General features: G+C 39.7%; 3 protein-coding genes across 9 annotated transcripts in view; 1 reads left to right on the top strand and 2 right to left on the bottom strand.

The window, feature by feature from the left end:
* Positions 1–11,188, bottom strand: part of LOC137101552 (NHS-like protein 3) — a 24,891-nt gene extending 13,703 nt beyond the window's left edge. Inside the window, exons 1-2 of one of the 2 annotated variants that reach the window (XM_067480109.1) lie at positions 10,957–11,188; positions 2,871–3,180 (exon numbers count right to left, since the gene is read on the bottom strand). In XM_067480109.1, coding sequence (XP_067336210.1) covers positions 2,871–3,156 — 286 coding nt within the window. In that variant the 5' untranslated portion in view covers positions 3,157–3,180; positions 10,957–11,188. Of the gene's footprint in view, positions 1–2,870; positions 3,181–10,206; positions 10,230–10,956 lie in introns of those variants that run through there. The other variant, XM_067480110.1, reaches the window with a different exon arrangement.
* On the top strand, positions 11,154–15,574 carry LOC137101556 (syncoilin-like). Of its 6 annotated transcripts, none has more exons than XM_067480119.1 (5): positions 11,154–11,287; positions 12,917–13,402; positions 14,046–14,456; positions 14,533–14,657; positions 14,752–15,574. In XM_067480119.1, the coding sequence occupies exons 2-5, from the start codon at positions 12,923–12,925 to the stop codon at positions 14,795–14,797; spliced, it is 1,062 nt and encodes a 353-aa protein (XP_067336220.1). In that variant the 5' UTR covers positions 11,154–11,287; positions 12,917–12,922; the 3' UTR covers positions 14,798–15,574. The 6 variants fall into 6 exon arrangements, with proteins under 6 accessions (XP_067336220.1, XP_067336223.1, XP_067336225.1 ...); XM_067480122.1 differs by having other exon boundaries at positions 11,161–11,287; positions 12,920–13,402; XM_067480124.1 differs by lacking the exon at positions 11,154–11,287 and adding an exon at positions 12,468–12,643 and having other exon boundaries at positions 12,917–13,303.
* On the bottom strand, positions 14,923–19,204 carry LOC137101555 (histone-binding protein RBBP4). Its single transcript, XM_067480117.1, has 11 exons — positions 19,059–19,204; positions 18,208–18,355; positions 17,985–18,130; positions 17,245–17,418; positions 17,026–17,141; positions 16,775–16,935; positions 16,507–16,633; positions 16,317–16,394; positions 15,867–16,001; positions 15,655–15,765; positions 14,923–15,492 (listed from the first exon to the last, which is right to left on the bottom strand). The coding sequence occupies exons 1-11, from the start codon at positions 19,072–19,074 to the stop codon at positions 15,430–15,432; spliced, it is 1,275 nt and encodes a 424-aa protein (XP_067336218.1). The 5' UTR covers positions 19,075–19,204; the 3' UTR covers positions 14,923–15,429.
* Between the last annotated feature and the right edge of the window lie 13 nt (positions 19,205–19,217).

Raw genomic sequence — 19,217 nt, forward strand, 5'->3', positions numbered from 1 at the left:
GGATGCTCAGACCAACAGGGAATAAAGATCAACCTGCACTGTCATACTGAAATGAAATGTGCTAATGTCTTAATATTACTTTCGGTTTATGATTGTTGGTATTTTAATGTCAACAATACCACAGGTAGTCAAACACGTCCTTTGGCTGAGTTTTCTTCGTCATTAGTAGTGTTCAGTATATTCTCTAATAGAACCTTTAATACTAATATCAATAAAATGTTCTGAACCTTACTTTGGGGAATATAAACACTATAAAAACTTAATTTTGTAAAATTAAAATAGCAAGACTTACTGTATATCATAAGTAAAATATCTGATCAAAGAACAATGAATCCAAACATGTTTTAATTTTAAGCCTTGAAGGTCACAATAATCTGCACATTAAAAACGGTCACAGCCCTATATACTAGTATCATACAGTGCTGATTCTCTACTGGTATCCGCGCAATGAGGACCAGTGTGAGCCAAGGGGTCAGGAAAAACGGAAGCCCCTGTTCCTCCCTCACTGTAACAGTTCTGGCACTGCTTTTAATGAACTGACCCTGGGCTTGCCACACCAGGCATTTAGTGGGCAGGAGGTCCCTCTGGCATCAATACAGATCATCATTAGGGGCTCAGCTAGGGGTTTTCCATTTTCTGGGCAAGTGTCTTACTTTGCACTGTGTCCTGCTCCTGCAATAAACCCCCTCTAGATGCATTTTGAGAATTGCTGAATGTATTTGCTAATAAGAAGAAGCACGTGGTGAAGAGTATGCTGTGGTTGCTCCCAGCACAAATAATCTTCATAGCAACAAACAGTGCATCAATAGCTACATATTATAATGCCTGGCGCACAAATAAATTGTCGTCACTGCCAGCTGTGTCTGATATAATTTATGTTACTGTGGCTAACATAAAGATGATGCTTAAAATATTAAAGGAGCGCAGAAGGATGCATTGTCTTTGTCTGAAGGCAGCCTCTGAGCTCACCTCAGGAGAAATACCTTATCTCTCCTCAGAGTTTACTTTCTCTTACATAACTCAATTCAGCAACTGCTGTTGTAACACACCATAAGTAGCACAACATAGTGCAAAGATTCTGTAATGCTACATATGCATTTAGTTTAGTCAATGCTGATATTATGTCTATGCATTTAACATTTACCAAAACCACAGATGTGACTGAACACGTGTTTCTACCTATTCATCATCTGTCCTGTCACTCCGCCCCAACACCTTTGCTACAATCTCTGGGCTTCCATAACGGTAGGAGAAGACACAAGAAAAAGAAGAAGCCACACCCTCCTTTGTAGGTAAAGTAATTAATCAACACTGCATATACACTGTCAGACAAACACACATGAAACCGAGCTGAATAACCACTGTTGGTAGGCTACTTTTCTGATTTTGTGTGAGCCAGTTCAGTAGAACAAGGTTTTGCTCTTTTGTCGGAGGTTTTTGTGTTTCAGGTTTGACTGCATTAATGTTTGATTAATGAACGTATAAAGCCTACGTTTGTACAACTCTTTGCAATAAACTGAAAAACAAAGTGATTGGAAAGAGAAAGCAGGACTGGTATAGTTTCAGCTTGCTGACATATGAGAGTACATTTGCAAGCTCCAACAAGATCTGTGAAGCACAGCTCTGGGAAAAGGCAGTGTCGCTGCAATTTTTTATTTATTTATTTTTTTAGGGGGGGTGAAAACAATTCAATGTATTCACTTTGTATGTTAGCACTTCACCCCCAGTGAACACCTGATAAGTAAAGGGTGGTATCAAAGAAGACGACTTTTTTTTTTTTAACAGCAAACAAAGCAGGCTGAAGGTCAGACAGCGGAAAGGAAATCAGTCTGTTTAAACACCTCTCCTGTGAACACACACACACATGCCTGGGAGGCAAAAAGCAGGATATTCAACTATTTCCCATCAACTTGCCCCTCTTAATGTTGATAACATGTTATTACACTGATCTCCATAGTAATATGTTAATGTACTTACAAAGAACTTAATGTTAAGCTATAACACATTAATTGCAGGACCATGCTGCTTGAGTTTTAGCTCACTGGCAACAAATTGTTTCATTTTAAGTAATATAATTCATGTTATTGACAAACACTTTTTAATCTGTACATCTTTTAAAAACAATTTCCTTCCTTCCAAGCACTAAATGATTTCTTTCATATCAGTACGACGCACGAATCAATCAATGCAGGCTTGATTGAAGAAATTATTTACAGCAGATTATTTGTCACTTGAATGTTGTGAATTTTTGTTGTTATTATAGTGTGTGTGTAAAATGTGTATTAAGACTACCTTATCATGTGTAGCACAGTTGCAAGCAGAGACTTTGGTGATTCAAGGATGTATTCACAGACACTGACTTCTAAAAACTGAATGGAAGCTGCTTCATTGCCTTAATCTCTATCAATTTTATTTTCATTACTAATCGGTTTGCTATTTTTACAATTCACCATTACGACTATAGAATGTTTTAAAAATTGAAAATGTTCTCAAGCAACAGTCTGGAGGGGTGGGGGGCAGCATAAATGTGATCATGCAAATCTGTTCCATTTAATATGAGAACTACTGTAACTCAAGCAATTGTCAAGTTTCTGCAAACTGATTCACCCTACATTGTTATTTGGAAAGCAAATCCCCTCTGGAAGGTGGGATAAAATACTAAAAACTCCACTGTGTCAAATGGTCAGTTTTAAGAGTAAATTATGGGCCGATCGTATTGTAGCTAGCTATATATATTTATTTTATTTGATATTTGGTCTTTGCTGCAAGTGACTGTTACACCTGACAATACATAACACCGGACAACCACTGATAAGATGTAATGAAACACTACAGTAAAAATGACAATCAGGCATCCTAGGGTATCTTACCATGACTGTTTCCATGTGAATAGGTCTGCCTTCCTGACTTCTGCCCTCCCTTGTGTCCAGCCTGGTGCCTGGTTCCATCCAAGGCCAAGTCAAGTGCAGGACCTAGACCCGGGCTCTGCCCATTAGCACCAGGGCCCTTCCTCTTCTTGCCCTTCAGCCAGCCCAGAGCACGGCCCAGGGAGTTGCTGCGTTTCTTCCTGCCCTTTTTGTTGTTCTCCTGTGCAAATATCTCAACCACATCTTGGGGAATCAGGTCCCCAAACCCCAGTGAGTCACGGTTTGACATATCACCTCACACTAGAGCTACGCCCTAGAAGAAAAAGAGAAGAGGAGAAATAACATTTTACAAAAGGACTATAACAGATTTTTCACTTTTTTCTTGCTGGCACTGGTTTTTATTATTGAAACTAACCCCATCTTTGGCTACAGTTATGAAAACTAATCTTTCTGTTATGTTCACAGCATCAAAACCACAACATCCAATATCTCAGAGTTGGCTGCTTTATAAAAACATTTCAATGTCAAAAAGCTGTCAAAAATATATCTTAAAAAACTAAATATCTTAGTGTGGCACATTTGATGTATCAAACTAAGATATTACTGGTGAAAATTCAGTTGTACATATTTGAAACCTGCGCTATGATCAAAATATGATTGTAGAAATGCTAAAAAAGTGTATTGAGATCAGGGATATCAAAAATATCCAAAAAAAACCCCGTAATGAGTCAACAGATGTCTTAAGATATCTTAAATTGTCATTTATACTAGACATAAACCATTGTAGATAATATGAATTGTATTTTCGACTACTCACATTGTAAAATGCTTTTTTTGATATGTGCAATATAAATATGAATATTTAAGAGAGGTTTATTTAATGTTCAAACAGTCTATTATAAAAGACTATTACTGTCTGGGGTTCAGGTTGTATTTCCCATCTATAAAAAGTCATTATTCCCATGCTTTCCTGCAGTTGTGGATGCTTCCTTGAATGTACCATAAAATAGAAGTTCACAGTCAGTGATAATCTATGCAAAGTTACAACAAGTGAGTTCTGTCTAGAAAAATAATTATGAAGGTTTAAAATAGATTTTGAATGATGAGAAATTCAGTTGTACTACAATTAAATACAGCAATGACATGTGCCCTTCATTACAAAGTGTCATTCTTTAGACCCCCCCCCCGACATGTTTGTGCTTATATCTGTTTGTGCGTTTCCGTGGGCACGGCTCATTCAGCCAACACGCTCGGCCTACGCAGACCCCCTCCTGCCTCTAAACCAAACTTCACAGTTCTGCAAAGAAAGAACTGGCACCGCTCCCTTCATTCCTTAACATGGAGTCATAATTCACAAAGCCGCACACGTAGGCTCTGGCACTTTTACACACAGGCACAAAAGCAGGCTAGGATAAGCTTAAGAATAGAAAAATAAACATTTAGCTATGCACACTGACACAAGCAGTATCCACATATATATAAATGTAGGGTCTATTTCATGTCCTATGTTTTTTTTTTTTTTTTTATCTTCCTTTATTGGTGTTTTTCCCCAATTCTCAGTTCAATGAGCTCATCGCCTTCTCCCCGTCTCATTCCTCCACCCCTCACCTTGCTAAACTTCTCTACTTTGAAACAGATTTCCTAGCATTACTCGTGGGGATCTCTTGCTTAAATTGGCTTTCTTCCAGGTGCAAACTTTATTAGATACTTATCTCTGAATCACTGTCTAAAAGTAGGAACACGTTCTTAGGATAACAGGAGTCAGAGATTGTAAATAAGCAAAGACTGAATTTAGGTGGGAGTGGAGTTGTTGAGAAAAAATTTGGAATCCCTGGACCATTTGCTGTTGAGAAAAGTCATGAAAGGTTTTTAGCTGCTGCATTGCCTGATGGTCATGCATTAAAAAGAAGGCAGACAAAATGTAGAACAACTAACGTGTGGGCAACATAACTAGACATCTTTTTGTAACACAGTCTCCAGGAAGTTTTCTCTTTCCCCATAACTAGACATTAAAGTAAACCACAGAAACCTATGTCATGTTCTCTGAGGATTACAAATATGACTGTCATCAAAGCAGATAAGGAGTTTTAACGGGAACTTTGACTCTGGTCTGGATGTATCATCCTGGGAAATGTTCAAGCAGACATTCACATTTTACATCAGATGCCTGACATATTCAACACTGCTCAGTAATTAACCACAGTCAAATCTTGACATTATCAGGATCTCACTGCTGGCCTGGAGTAAAGGGGAAAATTCAGCACATTTAGTTCTGTCCTTGAAAACTGGTCTGTTTAGTTCTGTACTTTATTTTTTAAGCGCTTTAAAACAACTAGGTTGACCAAAGTGCTGTACAGGTTAAAAACATAAAATAAGAAGTATACAATATCATAAAAAGAGGTATACATGCACAGAATAATTCAACAGCCCTATAGCATTTTTGATTTTTTTGTTAGTTATATGGTCATAAACCACACCTTTTGACAAACTAATATTTTGATTTGAGAACTTATTTAGAAATACCTAAAAGGAAGCTGCTTTATTAATTGCATTGTAATTTATTTAGAATATATACTGGGGCAGTGCCATCCCTAGGGCCTTGTTGTTAGCATGGCTTAACGGTGGAGGCAAATCGTGTTCTGGCCTTTCCAGAAAGAGAGGTTTACATCCTCATGTCAGCCCCATAAAAGGCTTAAGATGAGTACTTGAAACATTTTTATGCTGTTTTTGAAGTAGTTTCTTATCATAATATAGCCAGGCTGTTCATATGAATGTCACAGTGTGTTTGGAGTAAACATACATTAAGGAGTGAGTTGTAGTGAAAGGCCATTAACAAGAAAGACCATCCATCTTCCCTCGGGAAATGTACCAGGCCTTTCCCTGAACCAGGCTCTATGTTTCTCCTGCTCCTGTTATTCATTTGAACATGACTAAGATATGTGCATCTGTACTGGACACTTGCCAATAATGAGACATCTCTCTCTGGAAAACAGGACGTTTTTCATTCATTTATAGCCCACAGGCTGCATGGAGTGAAACAACTCCTTCCATTTTTTTCCCCACCACAGAGGAATCAGAGTAATGCAAGGACTCTGGGACACAGTGGAGGACCACCCAGTGGTCTACTGTGTGTGTCTGTGTAGTCCTATCGCAAGGAGCTGACTCCTGTGACCGTTGCCTTAGTTACACACAACAACTTACAATTTTCAGTTTTGCAAACAAATGTAATGAGATGACGCATGCAGTTGAGTGTTGACTAAATTTCTCCTCACAGTCTGTTAGGTGGAAGCTTTTTTGTTAACAACTTGTCATCTCTAAAGTTTGTAGTAAACATTACTGTCAGAATACTCTCTTGTAAATAAGGTTTAAACTCACAGTCTCCTTTTAAAGCTAACGTGCCAACAGCTTAATTACAGTTCATTTATTTTCCCAGAAGTTGTTTAACCCCTAATGACATGTCTCAATTCATATACATAAGTTAATATATTAATAAGTTAATTTACCAACTGCAGACACAAAAATAATTTTAAATGTTAGATTTATCACTTTATGGACAGACCTGACATCTCCCATTATATCCCTCTCAAACATAGACAGACTCACTCACTCACACAGAATCTACTGTTATTTTCAAGCCCAGCCCCATGCAGTCCTGTTGGAGCAGGCATGTGTTCCAACATGCTGTTTACCTATCCTTTGCGAAAGACTTCAGGACGTCACATTGGACAGGAGGTACCACTCAAACACAGCTAACCTCAACGCAGTGTGTCAATACTGTATCACCAGCACTGACTGAATTTGACATTGACAGCGTTGTGTACACATCAGCATAAAGTAAACTGGGCCTGATAATGATAGTGATAATAGAAATGGACTGCAAGATACAGCACATCTTGAATCCATGTTTATTGATTATGCACCTGTGACAGCTATATGACGTGTCATGGAGCTTGAGAAAATAAATTCCAAACTAAATCTGAGTCTCCACACCACTGACACCTGCCTTGCCTAAAGCAAAGTTTAGCTTTGTACATATCTAGGTCCTAAATGCAAGATAACACATCACCTTTTCTATCTTATACTCACTGGCCTCTACTGCATCTATTTTGACAGGCTGGTGTGCAAAAAGAAAGAGGAAAAGCCTGTTATTGTTATATTTGAAACCTACTTCATGTCTGAGTGACTCAAGTGTACACACCCAAAACAGAGTGCAAATAATTGCCAGTATTAGTTTTAAACAGAATGCCTTTAAGGTTGATTTTTACTTATTTATTTATGACACAGGAAAATACAAAAAAACTTTAACAACTCTTGATAGTTTCCTGTGTTTATGAAGCTTTTCTAAATTCCAGTGAATCAGTTTTCTGTAATAGTAACAATGTGGTAAAAAAGCGAGGTTACATTTTTATACATTTAAATACTAGATTTGAACAATCTAAAAGAACCCAGCTGGAGGGTGCAGCGTCTTTAAGTATATAACAAAGTTAAAGTGAACTTCGACAGAATCCATTTAAAGCTCAAATGTAATCACAGCCTTATCTAGGAAATATGAACAATGTAAGCCATGCAAAACAGGGGAAAGAAGGAGGGTTGCCCGTGTCTGTGTGTGTGTGTTGGGGGGGGTCTCCAGGATCAGAAAATTTGACAGCGAGGCGGTGAGTCACACAGGGAAGCTGACAGAGCAGACTCCATCGACTCAAAGGGTATAAGGCTAAGCCAAGAGGGAGTGGCAAAGATACAGGCAGCCACCTTTGTTTGAATTAGGACTGGCTCAGTTTAACCTGGAGGGCATTCACATCCTGAGCCTGAGCTGCTGGCTTTTACATGGTATGAATTTGCTGTGAGCTGAGGTTAAGGTCAAGCCGAATGTGGTTAGTCTCGGCAAGGAGGTATAAACAGATTAGCAAGGTTAATTATCTCCATTCTGAGGGCAAAAAAGGGATATTTTGGGTTTGGTCCAGTCTTCCTGCTAAGGTCACCTGAGTAAGCTTACAGTAACAGCCAGTTTTGAGCAATAACAGTTTTTAAACCACACTTAAAGTGACTCTGTAACTACATGGCAATTGTTTGGCAGTGTGAAAACTGGTGTTACTGTACAGCACCTGCAGGCATCAATCAGGGCGTTGGCTGTCTTGTGTGGCCATTTTGAAACAAAGGAGAGTGTTGCTACTCAAGAACAGACTGATGCAACTTTGTCTGGGCCAGAATGCTGCACAGTCACATGCTAAACCTCAATGTAACAACAAATATATAGAACAAGAGCTGGAGACCAGGGTGGCCACAAGTTTCCTAAAGTTTGGTTTTGTCCCAAAATTTAAACATAAACACACAATGGCAAAGGACTTGGACGGAAGAACAATTCCTTACTGACATTATGTGGTCACTTTCTTTGCTGGTAAAAGGATAAAGTTTCAGAAAAAGGGCATGTAGGTAATGACAGGAATAAAAATAAACACAACAATTTAAGACAATAAAGATACAAATAAAACCAAAATGCTATGTAACTATGCTGTGAACTCAGTGAGGTTAAAGACACAGAGTGTGTGTGTGTGTGTGTGTGTGTGTGTGTGTGTGTGTGTGTGTGTGTGTGTGTGTGTGTGTGTGTGTGTGTGTGTGTGTGTGTGTGTGTGTGTGTGTGTGTGGCTCAGAAGGCAATACCATGCAGAGATCTGTGGACAGGGTAATGCAAGATGGCGTGTTGTAGCCATGCAGCAGCTTGTCTGGTAAGAGCAGCAGCTGCATTCCTGAGAGATTGATAATCACCAACTGAGGAACTTTTCTCTCCAAATCTCTTTTCACCCCCCACCCCACTAACACATACAGCCCTCCTCCTCCTCCTCCTCCATCTTATTTTCTCTCTTTCACCTAGGAGACGGACTTATGAAAAAAAAACGGATAATGACCAGAGCATGACAGTAATTTTGAGATAACATTATAATGTGTGTACCCTGGCAGATATTATTGTTAACTGCCTTTCATAGGACCGTCACACAAAGAACATTACCTCCAATTTAGCTAAATAACATGTAGCTTTTTGTGTATTTCAACAACAACTAATGTATTTTTGAATACAATTTTACTGGGTGTCAATGTGTATTCTATGTATCTGAACTGATTAATAATCTGTCAATATTTTTTTAAAATCTTAAAATGTATTGCGTACTAAATAATGCCACAAACTAGACAGTTGCCATTTTGTTGCAGCTTGTATCCACATAACCCTAAGTTTCCTGTGGTTACTCTTTTGTTTATTTCCTACATCATGGCATAAATTTGAATTTTCTCTGCCAATTTTCAGAGATAGCAGGCAGCACATTCACACAGGGCCAGAGCTCTGTAAAGTGTTTTGTTTGTTTTACTTCCAGAGGTTGCCAGGGGTCTGAGTCTGGACTTCAACCTCTCGGGAGCTTAAGACCCCTTGAACTGACAGGTCAGACAGGGGTAAAAAAAAAAAAAAAAAAATAAGTGGTCAGATTCAAGTGAGGGCATACACAGCTGGACAGTGGGGTTTATAAATACATCCTGGCTGTTCACCCTCTCTCTGCTCCCTCCTAGTCAAAACAAAAACCCTGTAACTGCTTTTAAATGCTTTCACTCTGAACCTCTGTGAGTCTGAAAGTTGCCTGACTGGACAGCAGTGGGAGAAAAATGTAGCGTGTGAATAAAAGGTCCCTCAGTTTAGAGCAGAACTTATGTGAACTCTCTAAAAGACAAGGAAAGAAACAGATACGGGCATGCCTGCTTCGCACACACCTCAGTTTTATCATTCCTTACTGTCCCTAACAGCCATTGATTAGACTTTTAAGAAGTGCTGATAAGGTCCCACTGATGAGTTACTCATCAGCTAATCCCTTTAACATCACTTTGTCCCACTCATCAGCCTGGCCTGCATGACACACAATCTCTCACTCAGTGTTCACACACATAATCATGTCTCTTTATCTTCCACAACACCAATTGTTCCTCCTGACATCCTTTCTTGACCAAACACTATCCCCTGTCCTTCACTGTGCTTGCCCTTCATCACTGATTAGTAAACTACCTGGCTGCACCATACCCCAAGAGCAGAATGCACTTTCAGTTCACTTCCACTGTCTTGTCCTGCCCTATGTCTCCCACTACCTCCATGCTATTATACTATCTCTACCCTTGATGTCGACCCTGATCCTAATCTTAGTCGCAGGTATCTACCAGCCTTGGCAGTGCATCTCGAGTGCTAACACAACACACTTGTAATCTCCATGGGTACAAGCCCTGGCATGGCAGGCTGGCTAAGGAAGGAGCACCAGTATGCGACACACCCTTACTAAACAAATGGTTCTTTCTCAGCTTCACCTACCAGAGGTAAACTTGAAGCCACAAAGCTGAAAAAACAACTGCCATCCGCCCCGATGGCTGCAAGTGCTGCAGAGGTTCCAGAAAAGTTTCGATGTGGGGCGAAGTCTTGAGGTGGTGCAGTTCTGAGAGTTCCTGAGGTGGTGCAGTTCTGAGAGTTCCTGAGGTGGTGCAATTCTCTGAGTCAGGCTAATGAACAAGGAGTGTGGTCTATTTAAGATTATTAGGAACTACACATGGACTGTCACTGACTGCCATATTTATCAGAGCACTATGCTGTCATGCAGTTATTTGCTGCTTGGCCAGTGAAGGGAAAAAACTCAATAGTCTTCGCTGTTATAAGGTCAATAGCTGAGAGAAGCAATACAGTTCTTAAATTACCTCCACTCAGGTTCCCTCAAAGCCAGGCTAAGCAAATGACCCACACCTAGTTTTCCATGCGTGCCTATAGTCCTGTCACTTCACTATACCACACATTGTTTCTCTACACTGACACATGACCAACTGTAGCAGACTAAAGTGATGAAACAGTTTCACTTGAAAAGTTTTGAATTTCCTGTTCATTATTAAGGTTGATTCATCCGTCGTGGTTTTGACTTTTTGCAAGAACACCAAACTGTACTTTCCTTTTTTTAAATCATGTCAAAGTATAGTTTTAGAGGCTTTATGAGCGTGAATTCTGAAAATACGTAAATAACTATACATTTCTATTAGAACTTACAGACAACAAAAACAACTGTAAATCATAACTTACCTTGTGAAACTATATTTCTCCCGATGGGTTGATTCACCCTCTCTCCATTTGAAGCGTCTCCCTGCTACGTCCTACAAACTTTTACCGTCCGAAGGAAAACTTCAGGTGAACCATTTCCGTGAAAGGCAAACTTCAGGAAGAGACTAGAGTCGGGATTTGCTTGTACCCGCCAGTACAGACCCGTCTGTTTGAAAGTCAGATCCACTGACTTCTCCCGTGTCTGTACTGTTTGTCTGGGGACGTTCCACTGGCCCCAAAGAGGGGAAATGAAAAGTAGCTGCGCTGCTGCGGACCTGCAGCTCCCACCTGGACGGAGGCTGGACGCGCTCAGGTAAGAGTGACACGCTTCCGTCAGGGATCTGACTACATCTAGTGGCGGGAAGAAGGAACAGCAAGTAGCAGCTGCGGAAGAGCAGGACTTTTTCCCCCACGAGTAGTTTCCATACCAAGCTCCTGCTGTGCAGGAGACCAAAACGGTCTCATAAAAATGTGTTCTACCTGTTTGGAACATCCTCAACCTGTTTTTGTGGTCATAAATATTTTTTTAAAAATCATGCATTTATACAATTTTAAATGTTAACATGCATATTTGTTCACACTGTGTTCTGCATTAGACCCAAATTTGACCTTTTTTACCTATGCATATGTGCAAAAACCAAAACCATGCAAAAGACACAAATGGACCACTAGAAAAATAGTAAGTGAGCCATAAAGCGTCCGTGAAGAGTATACATGTCTCAACCATCAACCTTTCATAATAAAAAAAACTGCCTTTTATTGCTGCTAAATGTCAATTAATCTTTTAGATATTGAAATACTTTTGTAAAGGGTTTATTGGGCTTAAAAAAGCATTAGATTAATATCTGTGATCAATACTTAATACTTAATTTATACTACTTAATACTTAATACTACTACTACTACTAATACTTAATAGTTCATAAAAATGAAGAGATACACGTTTTCTTCGGACAATGTAGCAAGTTAGGATGCAAGTGATGCACTCATAAGTTGTTTTTTTAATGCAGTAGGGCATTTAAAAAATAAAGCTAAAAATAAATCATCTCAGTTAGCTTCCTTTATGAAATCCATTCTCACATACCCTAATTTAAGCAGCTGTCTATTTGTTCGTATCTGTCTGTGAAGCGGTTGATAGGCAGCATGCAAAACACTTCAAATAAATATTATATTTAATCCATGCAAATTGTACAGGCATTTATTCCCACTATGCTATCAAAAGAACAAGCCTGCATGGGCCTGCTAATGTTGCCATCTCTGCGTACACGGTTGTCTGTGGCACCATATTTTCTTGGTAAAAAGTAGTGGAACATTATTGCTAAGATTGTTTTCTATCATGATGTCACTCCCATCTTAGATGCATATGAAAACAGGCTGTAAAGGTGTGTAAATATAGCTGTGTGGCACGCAGGCTGGTACACACAAATTAGTTGATGCATGCAGAGTATGTAGGCCAGCCTGCCCTCAGCACTGACACAGTTAGTGGTCCCATGTGCTGGCATGAGAGAGTCTAAGATAGAGTTTCCCTAGTGCCTCCGGTGTTATTAATAAACACAAAATGTGCCTCTGTTTTCTGGGAGACAGACACACTGTAGAGCTGTATGTAAAGCTAAAAGCCAACAGTGTCCACCGCTGCCTCACCATCTTCTAGACTGTCAACTCCAAAGGAAGTGAGTAGAATTCTTACCCAAAAGAAGATATAGGTTTTTCCAACTGACATGATAGTTTTGACTTTCTGTGTGTGATTAGTGACTGGGCTGTTTTAGAATTTGTAGCCAACATGATTGTTCCAGATCACGCTTGATTTTAAAATCATCTCTTATCCAAAACCACCTGAAGAGAATAACCTAAAAAGAACAAACAGAAGGATTTAAAAATGCCAATCTAATCAATTGCTGTTTTTGGTCATTTGATTATTAACCAGTTTCTCTTTTGGTCTTTAGCAGCTTATGAACGGAGGATCAATACAAGATGAAAAAGACATGGCATCTAAAGGTGGCTCACTCAAGGAACTTAATAACGAGATCTCAGAAAGCAGCAGCACTGACTCTGAATCAGAGACAATCACTCCTCTAGATGATGTCACACAACACCCTAAAATAAAGGTGGACCAGGTGGGCATGGACAACTTGGGACAGCTTTTTGAGCGCTGTATCCAGCAAGTGTCCCATCTAGAGAAGAAGAGGGAGGAAATGATAAAAGAGCTCCTCCGTCTGCAGGAACCCATGTTGAGAGTTGTGGAGCACCTGAGAAGGAAACTTGAGGAGAGTCAGAGGCTGGTCAGTCTGGCTCAGCTGGATTATATGGCTGTTCATGAGGAAGTACAGCAGGTAAAGAAGAAACTGTTTGCCACAGCCAGAGACTGCATCCAGAGCCAGGTGACACTGGATGCACAAAAGTATGAGGTAGCTCAGTCTGCTGTCAGACAGGTAGGAACCACAAGATTCATTTGATAGCTTTACTTACAGTTAGCAGCATATAATGAAAACATCTCCTCCTAAATAAAATCATAGCAAAGAATATCCCTCATTATAGATTTATAAAGTCAGCTTGAGGTTTAGAAAATTAAGTGAAATGAAATTACACAAAGTGCATAATGCCGGAAAAACAAAGAAATAATAATGTTGAAACAACATGGTCAACAACATTTACACCAGGCTATATTGTAGCAGCTGCACACTATAGAAAGTCATTTAATTACAGTGCTGTTGTTATAATGGTCTTAACAAATTCGCAATTTATTCACCTGCTTTCAACGGGGGCCTGGTGGCTCAGTGGTAGAGCAATGGGCTGGCATGCAGAAGGCTGTGGATTTGGATCCCACCCTACCAGGTGTGGCCCTGCCTGAGCCTGGATGAAAAAAATGGGACGGTTGTGGCAGGAAGGGAATCTTGCATAAAAACTCATGCTAAATCAACGTGTGGAACACGTTCCACTGTGGCGACTCCTGTATTGACAAGCCAAAAGCAACTGATTTTTATTCACTGGCTTTCAATATTTTAAAATTAGCTCTTTAGGAAAAGTACTTTATGTATGTCTGCATGTTTGATTATTCATTTTATGTGTCCATAGGAGGAGCTCAAGGCCCACATTCAAAGTATGACCAAGGAGATGTACCATCTCCAGGAGGCCCACCAGAGGCAACTTAACTCCTTAAGTGACCAGGCCAAAAAGCCATGCAGGCCCAGGGCCATGAGTGATGTCAGCCAGTGCCGCCAGGCATCTGTCAGACTTCAGCGGCGGCTAAGTGGCAGTGTGAGGGCACTGGAGGGCTGGTATGAGCCTCGGCTCATGGCTCTGCTGAACAGGCGCCAGCTTGGGGAGGAAGCCTTGAGAAAGAGCAGGGAGCGGGCGATGGACCTCAAGGCCAGCATGGGACCCCTGAGAGACGATATACAAAGATTGGAGGTCCAAAGATCCTGTCTGGAGCAGAAGATCACTCTGATGGAGCAAGAGAGGAAGGATAGTGTCATACAGCACAAGGTAGAGTGACTGAAGGCAAATGGGACATGATAAAGATAAAGAACATGTGTAAACATTTTTCCCCAATTTTAAACAGGAAACTGTGGAGAAATTACAAGAGACTGTAAGGGAACTAGAAGTGGAGTTTGAGGTTCAAAGAAAATCCAAAAAAACATTGGAGGTTCTTAAGAAGGGACTTTTAACAGAGCTGGCATTTCTCAGGTAGGTTTGCATGGACCCAGCTTCAATTCTGAACTGTGAGCATAAGGTACAATACAACTAACAAATGCCTTGTTTTTTCATTTATTTTTTTAAGAGGCTGTGATGAGCCCAGTGAAGGTATTGCAGATGAAGATCTCTAGTTTTCTATTTCCAGTGGATATTCTTAACTACATGAGACCAAAACACAGTATTTCGTTTACTTATTTTACAGAAAATTACCCATAGTATATATCTGACATACTGTACAAAGAAACAGAGCAAACCCTTTTACTGTAAATATTTTTATTATGAATATACTTAAGTACACAAGAGGTCAGATGCAGCACAGAGAAACATACAAAAGCAAAACAAAAACAGAAGAAAAACATATAAGTGACAGCACATAATCTGGAAAATTCATTCTATGAATATCAAGCAAAAACAGAAACCCTACAGTATGTACAATTTTATTAAAAATGGATCTCTGTAGAAATGTTTTTCAAACAACTAATCAAAGTGAAAGAAATGAAACCATCAAAAAGCAAACCTGAATGATGGACACATCTGTGATCATTCATTACAAGCCAGAGTGAAATAGTGGGGGCATGAAAAACTAAAAAAAATAATCTAAAAAATTTGACCAATACAGACTTATTTTAAATACTTCACAACATGACAGTGCAGCATTTCATTTTCTACAAAAACACTGCTGCCCAAAATGTATGTTTAAAAAGACATGACGGCTTATCCATTTTTAACAAACGGGTCAAATAAAGAGACATGGACACTGGACTCATGCCTGCACCTCTGAATCTGCAGCACCTTCTGGATCTTCGTCATTGTAGATGTTTTCAGCCTGTAGAAGAAACAATTTACTAAAACCTGTACCATCTGTTGTACTGAATAAATGCACTATTATTAAAGTTCTCATAACATTGTTTCTTATATTTTGCATTCTTTATAATTCCATATAATTAAACAAAGTTCCGACCTCAGTACCACATAACACATGTCTTACCATCTGCCAGACTTGCATGATGTTGTCCTCTGATACAGAACAGATGACCCATGGCTCATTGGGGTTCCAAGAAAAGTCTGAGATTTTAGCTGTGTGTCCACCGTGGATAAACTAGAAGGACAGCAGAATGTATGTGTGCATATATATGTACACACATTCTCTTTCTGTAAACATATACTGAAACATAAGAAAAACAACAACAAAAAACTGACCAGCAGCTCAGGAGGACCGTCCTCAGCATCCTCAGGAGATTGCTCCTCTCCAATCTTACTGAGGTCCCAAACGTTGAGTCGTCTGTCTGTACCACTAGAGGCCAGGATAGTTTCATTATGGGGAGACCACTGAACCTGTTGGAAAACAGGTGCTGGTTGTTACATTTCTGTTACATTGTGATGACCAAGCAAATACCAAAACTCTCAACCAGAACAGTCAGTCAAACTGTTGCCTGTGACTTGCCTGCTCTGTGCCTTTTTCTCTTTACAATGCCACTTTGAATCATATCATTCGCCTCATTTAGCAAAAAGCTCAGTACTTTAAATGGGCCCATTCCATACATTTTTAACTTGTCTGCCAGTATTTACAGCCCACCTGCAGAGCAACCAAATAAAAACCCAGCTACAAACTTTATGTTAAACAAGTTTAAACAGAGGTTTATTTCTTACCTGGAAGATCTCATCTTTGTGAGACTCAAATGAGTGCAGTTTCAGCTTTAGGTTCCTCAGATCCCAAAGAGCTACAGTCTAAAAATAAAAATGTTGTCAGTATCCACTGATTGAACTAATTATTAAAACAAAAAAGAATGAAATATATATCCACAGTCTTTGGACTGTAATATGCTGCTGTAGGATCAACCTTATCTGCAGAGCCAGTGGCCAGAATGAACTCGCTGTAGGGATTGAAAGACAGGCAGTTGACCTCAGCAGTGTGGGCATCCACTGCATGGCTGGGCTTAGAGGTGTTGTTGGATCGCGTGTCCCAGCTGTTTCAAAAATGAACAAAAGCACTATTGTTAAAAAAAAAAAAAGAAGGGAAAAAAGTTGAAACTGAACTACAACTTTGTTTCCAATGACTCATCAGATAGTTTAATGAATTTTGTCGTTGAGTTTAAGGAACCACGAACATCATGAGCTTCTGGTCGTCAGCCACAGATCCAAAGAGTGACTCATGAAGCAAGTGCCAGGAGACATCCTCCACCACAGCAGTGTGCCCTGTGAAGATGGTCTTCGCATCCACAATCTTCCCCTCCTTGGGCACCGTGCTAATATCCCATAGGCAGATAGTCTGTAACAGAGAGCCAAGATGGCTAAAAAAAAAAAAAAAAATGTATAGACCTAAATAAACAGGAAATAAAAAGAACAAACGGTCACTTACATGGTCATCAGAAGCACTGAGGAGACAGCCGCTGAGGTTTGGATTCCAAGACAGGCCGTAACCCTCTTTCTGATGGCCTCTCAATCGCAAATCTGGAGTGCATTCTCCAGAAGGATCTTTAATACAAACACAATAATTGTTACAAAAATTTTTGAAACTATACAAATGATGTTTATAAAGTGAAATACAAGTTCAGAAAACATATAGCTGTAATCCTACCAGGCTTAGAGGGGTGCTTTGTGTAATCAAAGACCAACACATCACTTGTAGGGGTCTTTGTAGCAATAATGCATGGATTCTGAGGCATGTAGCGTGCTCTGTTTACTTCTCCCTCGTGGTTGATTTTTATCTCAATCTCTATTTTTCCACTTACTGATCCAAAACCTCCAAATTCTGTAACAAGAAACAACTAATAAGATGGTTGTTGCAAGTGTCCATGTGTAGAATAATATATTGTTCTATTAGGCATATTATATTTAGATATTGTATGATAAATGGCATTTTATAAAATAAACAAATTCAAACATAAATACATACCTATATTTTCTGAAGCATTAAAGCAAAGTCTAAATGTATTATTTCACCAAGATGAGCTGAAGCACAACATCCTAATATAAAATATTTGTGAGAATATTAACACTGCAAAAAAATGTAAAAATTAAAATGTCATCCGGGCCTACCTGTGGCAATGTGAATATGATGTGATGTAGAGAATGTGACAACACAATCCAAAGTATGGTGTGTTTAATGTGTGTGTTTAAAAATATCAAGAGACATGGTTAGGGATAATATAACCTATATTATTATTATTATTATTATTATATTACCATGTCTCTTGATATTTTTAAACTCTGGCCATGGTCATTACTCATGAATAAACTGACTTAGTGCAAGAACCTGATAAGCTCAATTTACAACACATATGCTCATATTTGTGCACCGTTTATATTTTCTCTTACCTCCTTTCTCACTGTCATAGTGTGAGGCATCAAATTGGGCATCATCGTTTGGTAGCTGAACACTGGCTATCACAAGGTGATTCTGTTCATCAGAAGTGTGTGTCCCAAGAACCAGCCTGTGCACACTGTAGTCCTTTCCCTCTGGCCTACGAAAAGTAGCATAGTTGTTCCTACATCTCCTTATGTTTTTATTCCTGCAAACGTGCAACAGTGTCACACTCACCTGGTGACATCTGGCAGCCACTGGGCAGTGAGGCTGGGCCACTCCAGGGCATGAGTCATGACCAAGTCATAGAGGAAGGGGGTGTTCTTCTTCCAGATCTTGTACTCCTCATTGATTACCCTTTCCTCTACAGCATCATCAAACGCAGCTGCAAAAGCAATATTAACTAGTAACACACGACTATCTTAAAACGACTATCAAAATTAAGCAAAGTCACACAGTGTTGAATCTGTCTGAACTGAAAAAGGGATAACAGGATGAAGTTCAAGGTACAGTCTACCTACACAGCTGTCTTTAAGTCTTTCCTCTTATAAATAATCATAAGCTCTAAAGTAGCAATGGGGAACACATGATCCGAGTCCTGCTTGTTTCCCAACTAGAGGTATCCCTGCACTGCCCGCTGCCGAGAACCTGGACCAGGCGTGTTCAGTCAATCAAAAGCTGGAGGAGAATTGTGTAAGAAAGGGACAGGTGGAAAACAAGCAGGGCTGTGGACCTTGATGATCATAGGTCCCCCATCCCTCAACTACGGTTTATCCAGCTGGTAGGTTAGCACATGTCACTAGAGTTTGCAAGAGGAGCACAGAACTCCTATCACCCGAAAAAAAGGTCTAAATCAATACAGTAACCTATGTACAACAGTAAGTTAACATGCACTTGTAAATTAAAAACCACATAAAACCACTGTGCTAGCAGCTAAGCTTAGCTTACAGCTAGCTGGTTTCTAAACAATGAAAGGACAAGGTGGCTGGCGCGCCAATATCCACCGGCCCATCCTGCCTCGTGTTTTCTTACATTCTGGATAGAATACACACATTTAGTCTAATAATTCTGATACATAAAGATCTTACCATCTTTATCAGCCATTGTGTCGTAGTTTAATCGCTAATGCTGGCAAAAATGAACAGTTTTTGGGGAGAGCACTAGAAAGACAGCACGGAGGATTGCAATGGCGCCAACCCCATAGAACACTGCAGGCCAATCAGAATCAGACGGGAAGTTGTCACGAC

This window comes from Channa argus, chromosome 16, assembly GCF_033026475.1.
Source record: "Channa argus isolate prfri chromosome 16, Channa argus male v1.0, whole genome shotgun sequence".
Classification (NCBI taxonomy): domain Eukaryota; kingdom Metazoa; phylum Chordata; class Actinopteri; order Anabantiformes; family Channidae; genus Channa; species Channa argus.

Coding starts and splice junctions, on each gene's coding strand:
- LOC137101556 (XM_067480119.1), top strand. CDS start 12,923: ATGAACGGAGGATCAATACAAGATGAAAAAGACATGGCATCTAAAGGT. Junction 13,403..14,045: donor CTCAGTCTGCTGTCAGACAG/GTAGGAACCACA, acceptor ATGTGTCCATAG/GAGGAGCTCAAGGCCCACAT. Junction 14,658..14,751: donor ACAGAGCTGGCATTTCTCAG/GTAGGTTTGCAT, acceptor TATTTTTTTAAG/AGGCTGTGATGAGCCCAGTG.
- LOC137101555 (XM_067480117.1), bottom strand. Junction 16,634..16,774: donor GACGACCAGAAGCTCATGAT/GTTCGTGGTTCC, acceptor TTTTTGAAACAG/CTGGGACACGCGATCCAACA. Junction 15,493..15,654: donor TCATGCAAGTCTGGCAGATG/GTAAGACATGTG, acceptor TTTCTTCTACAG/GCTGAAAACATCTACAATGA.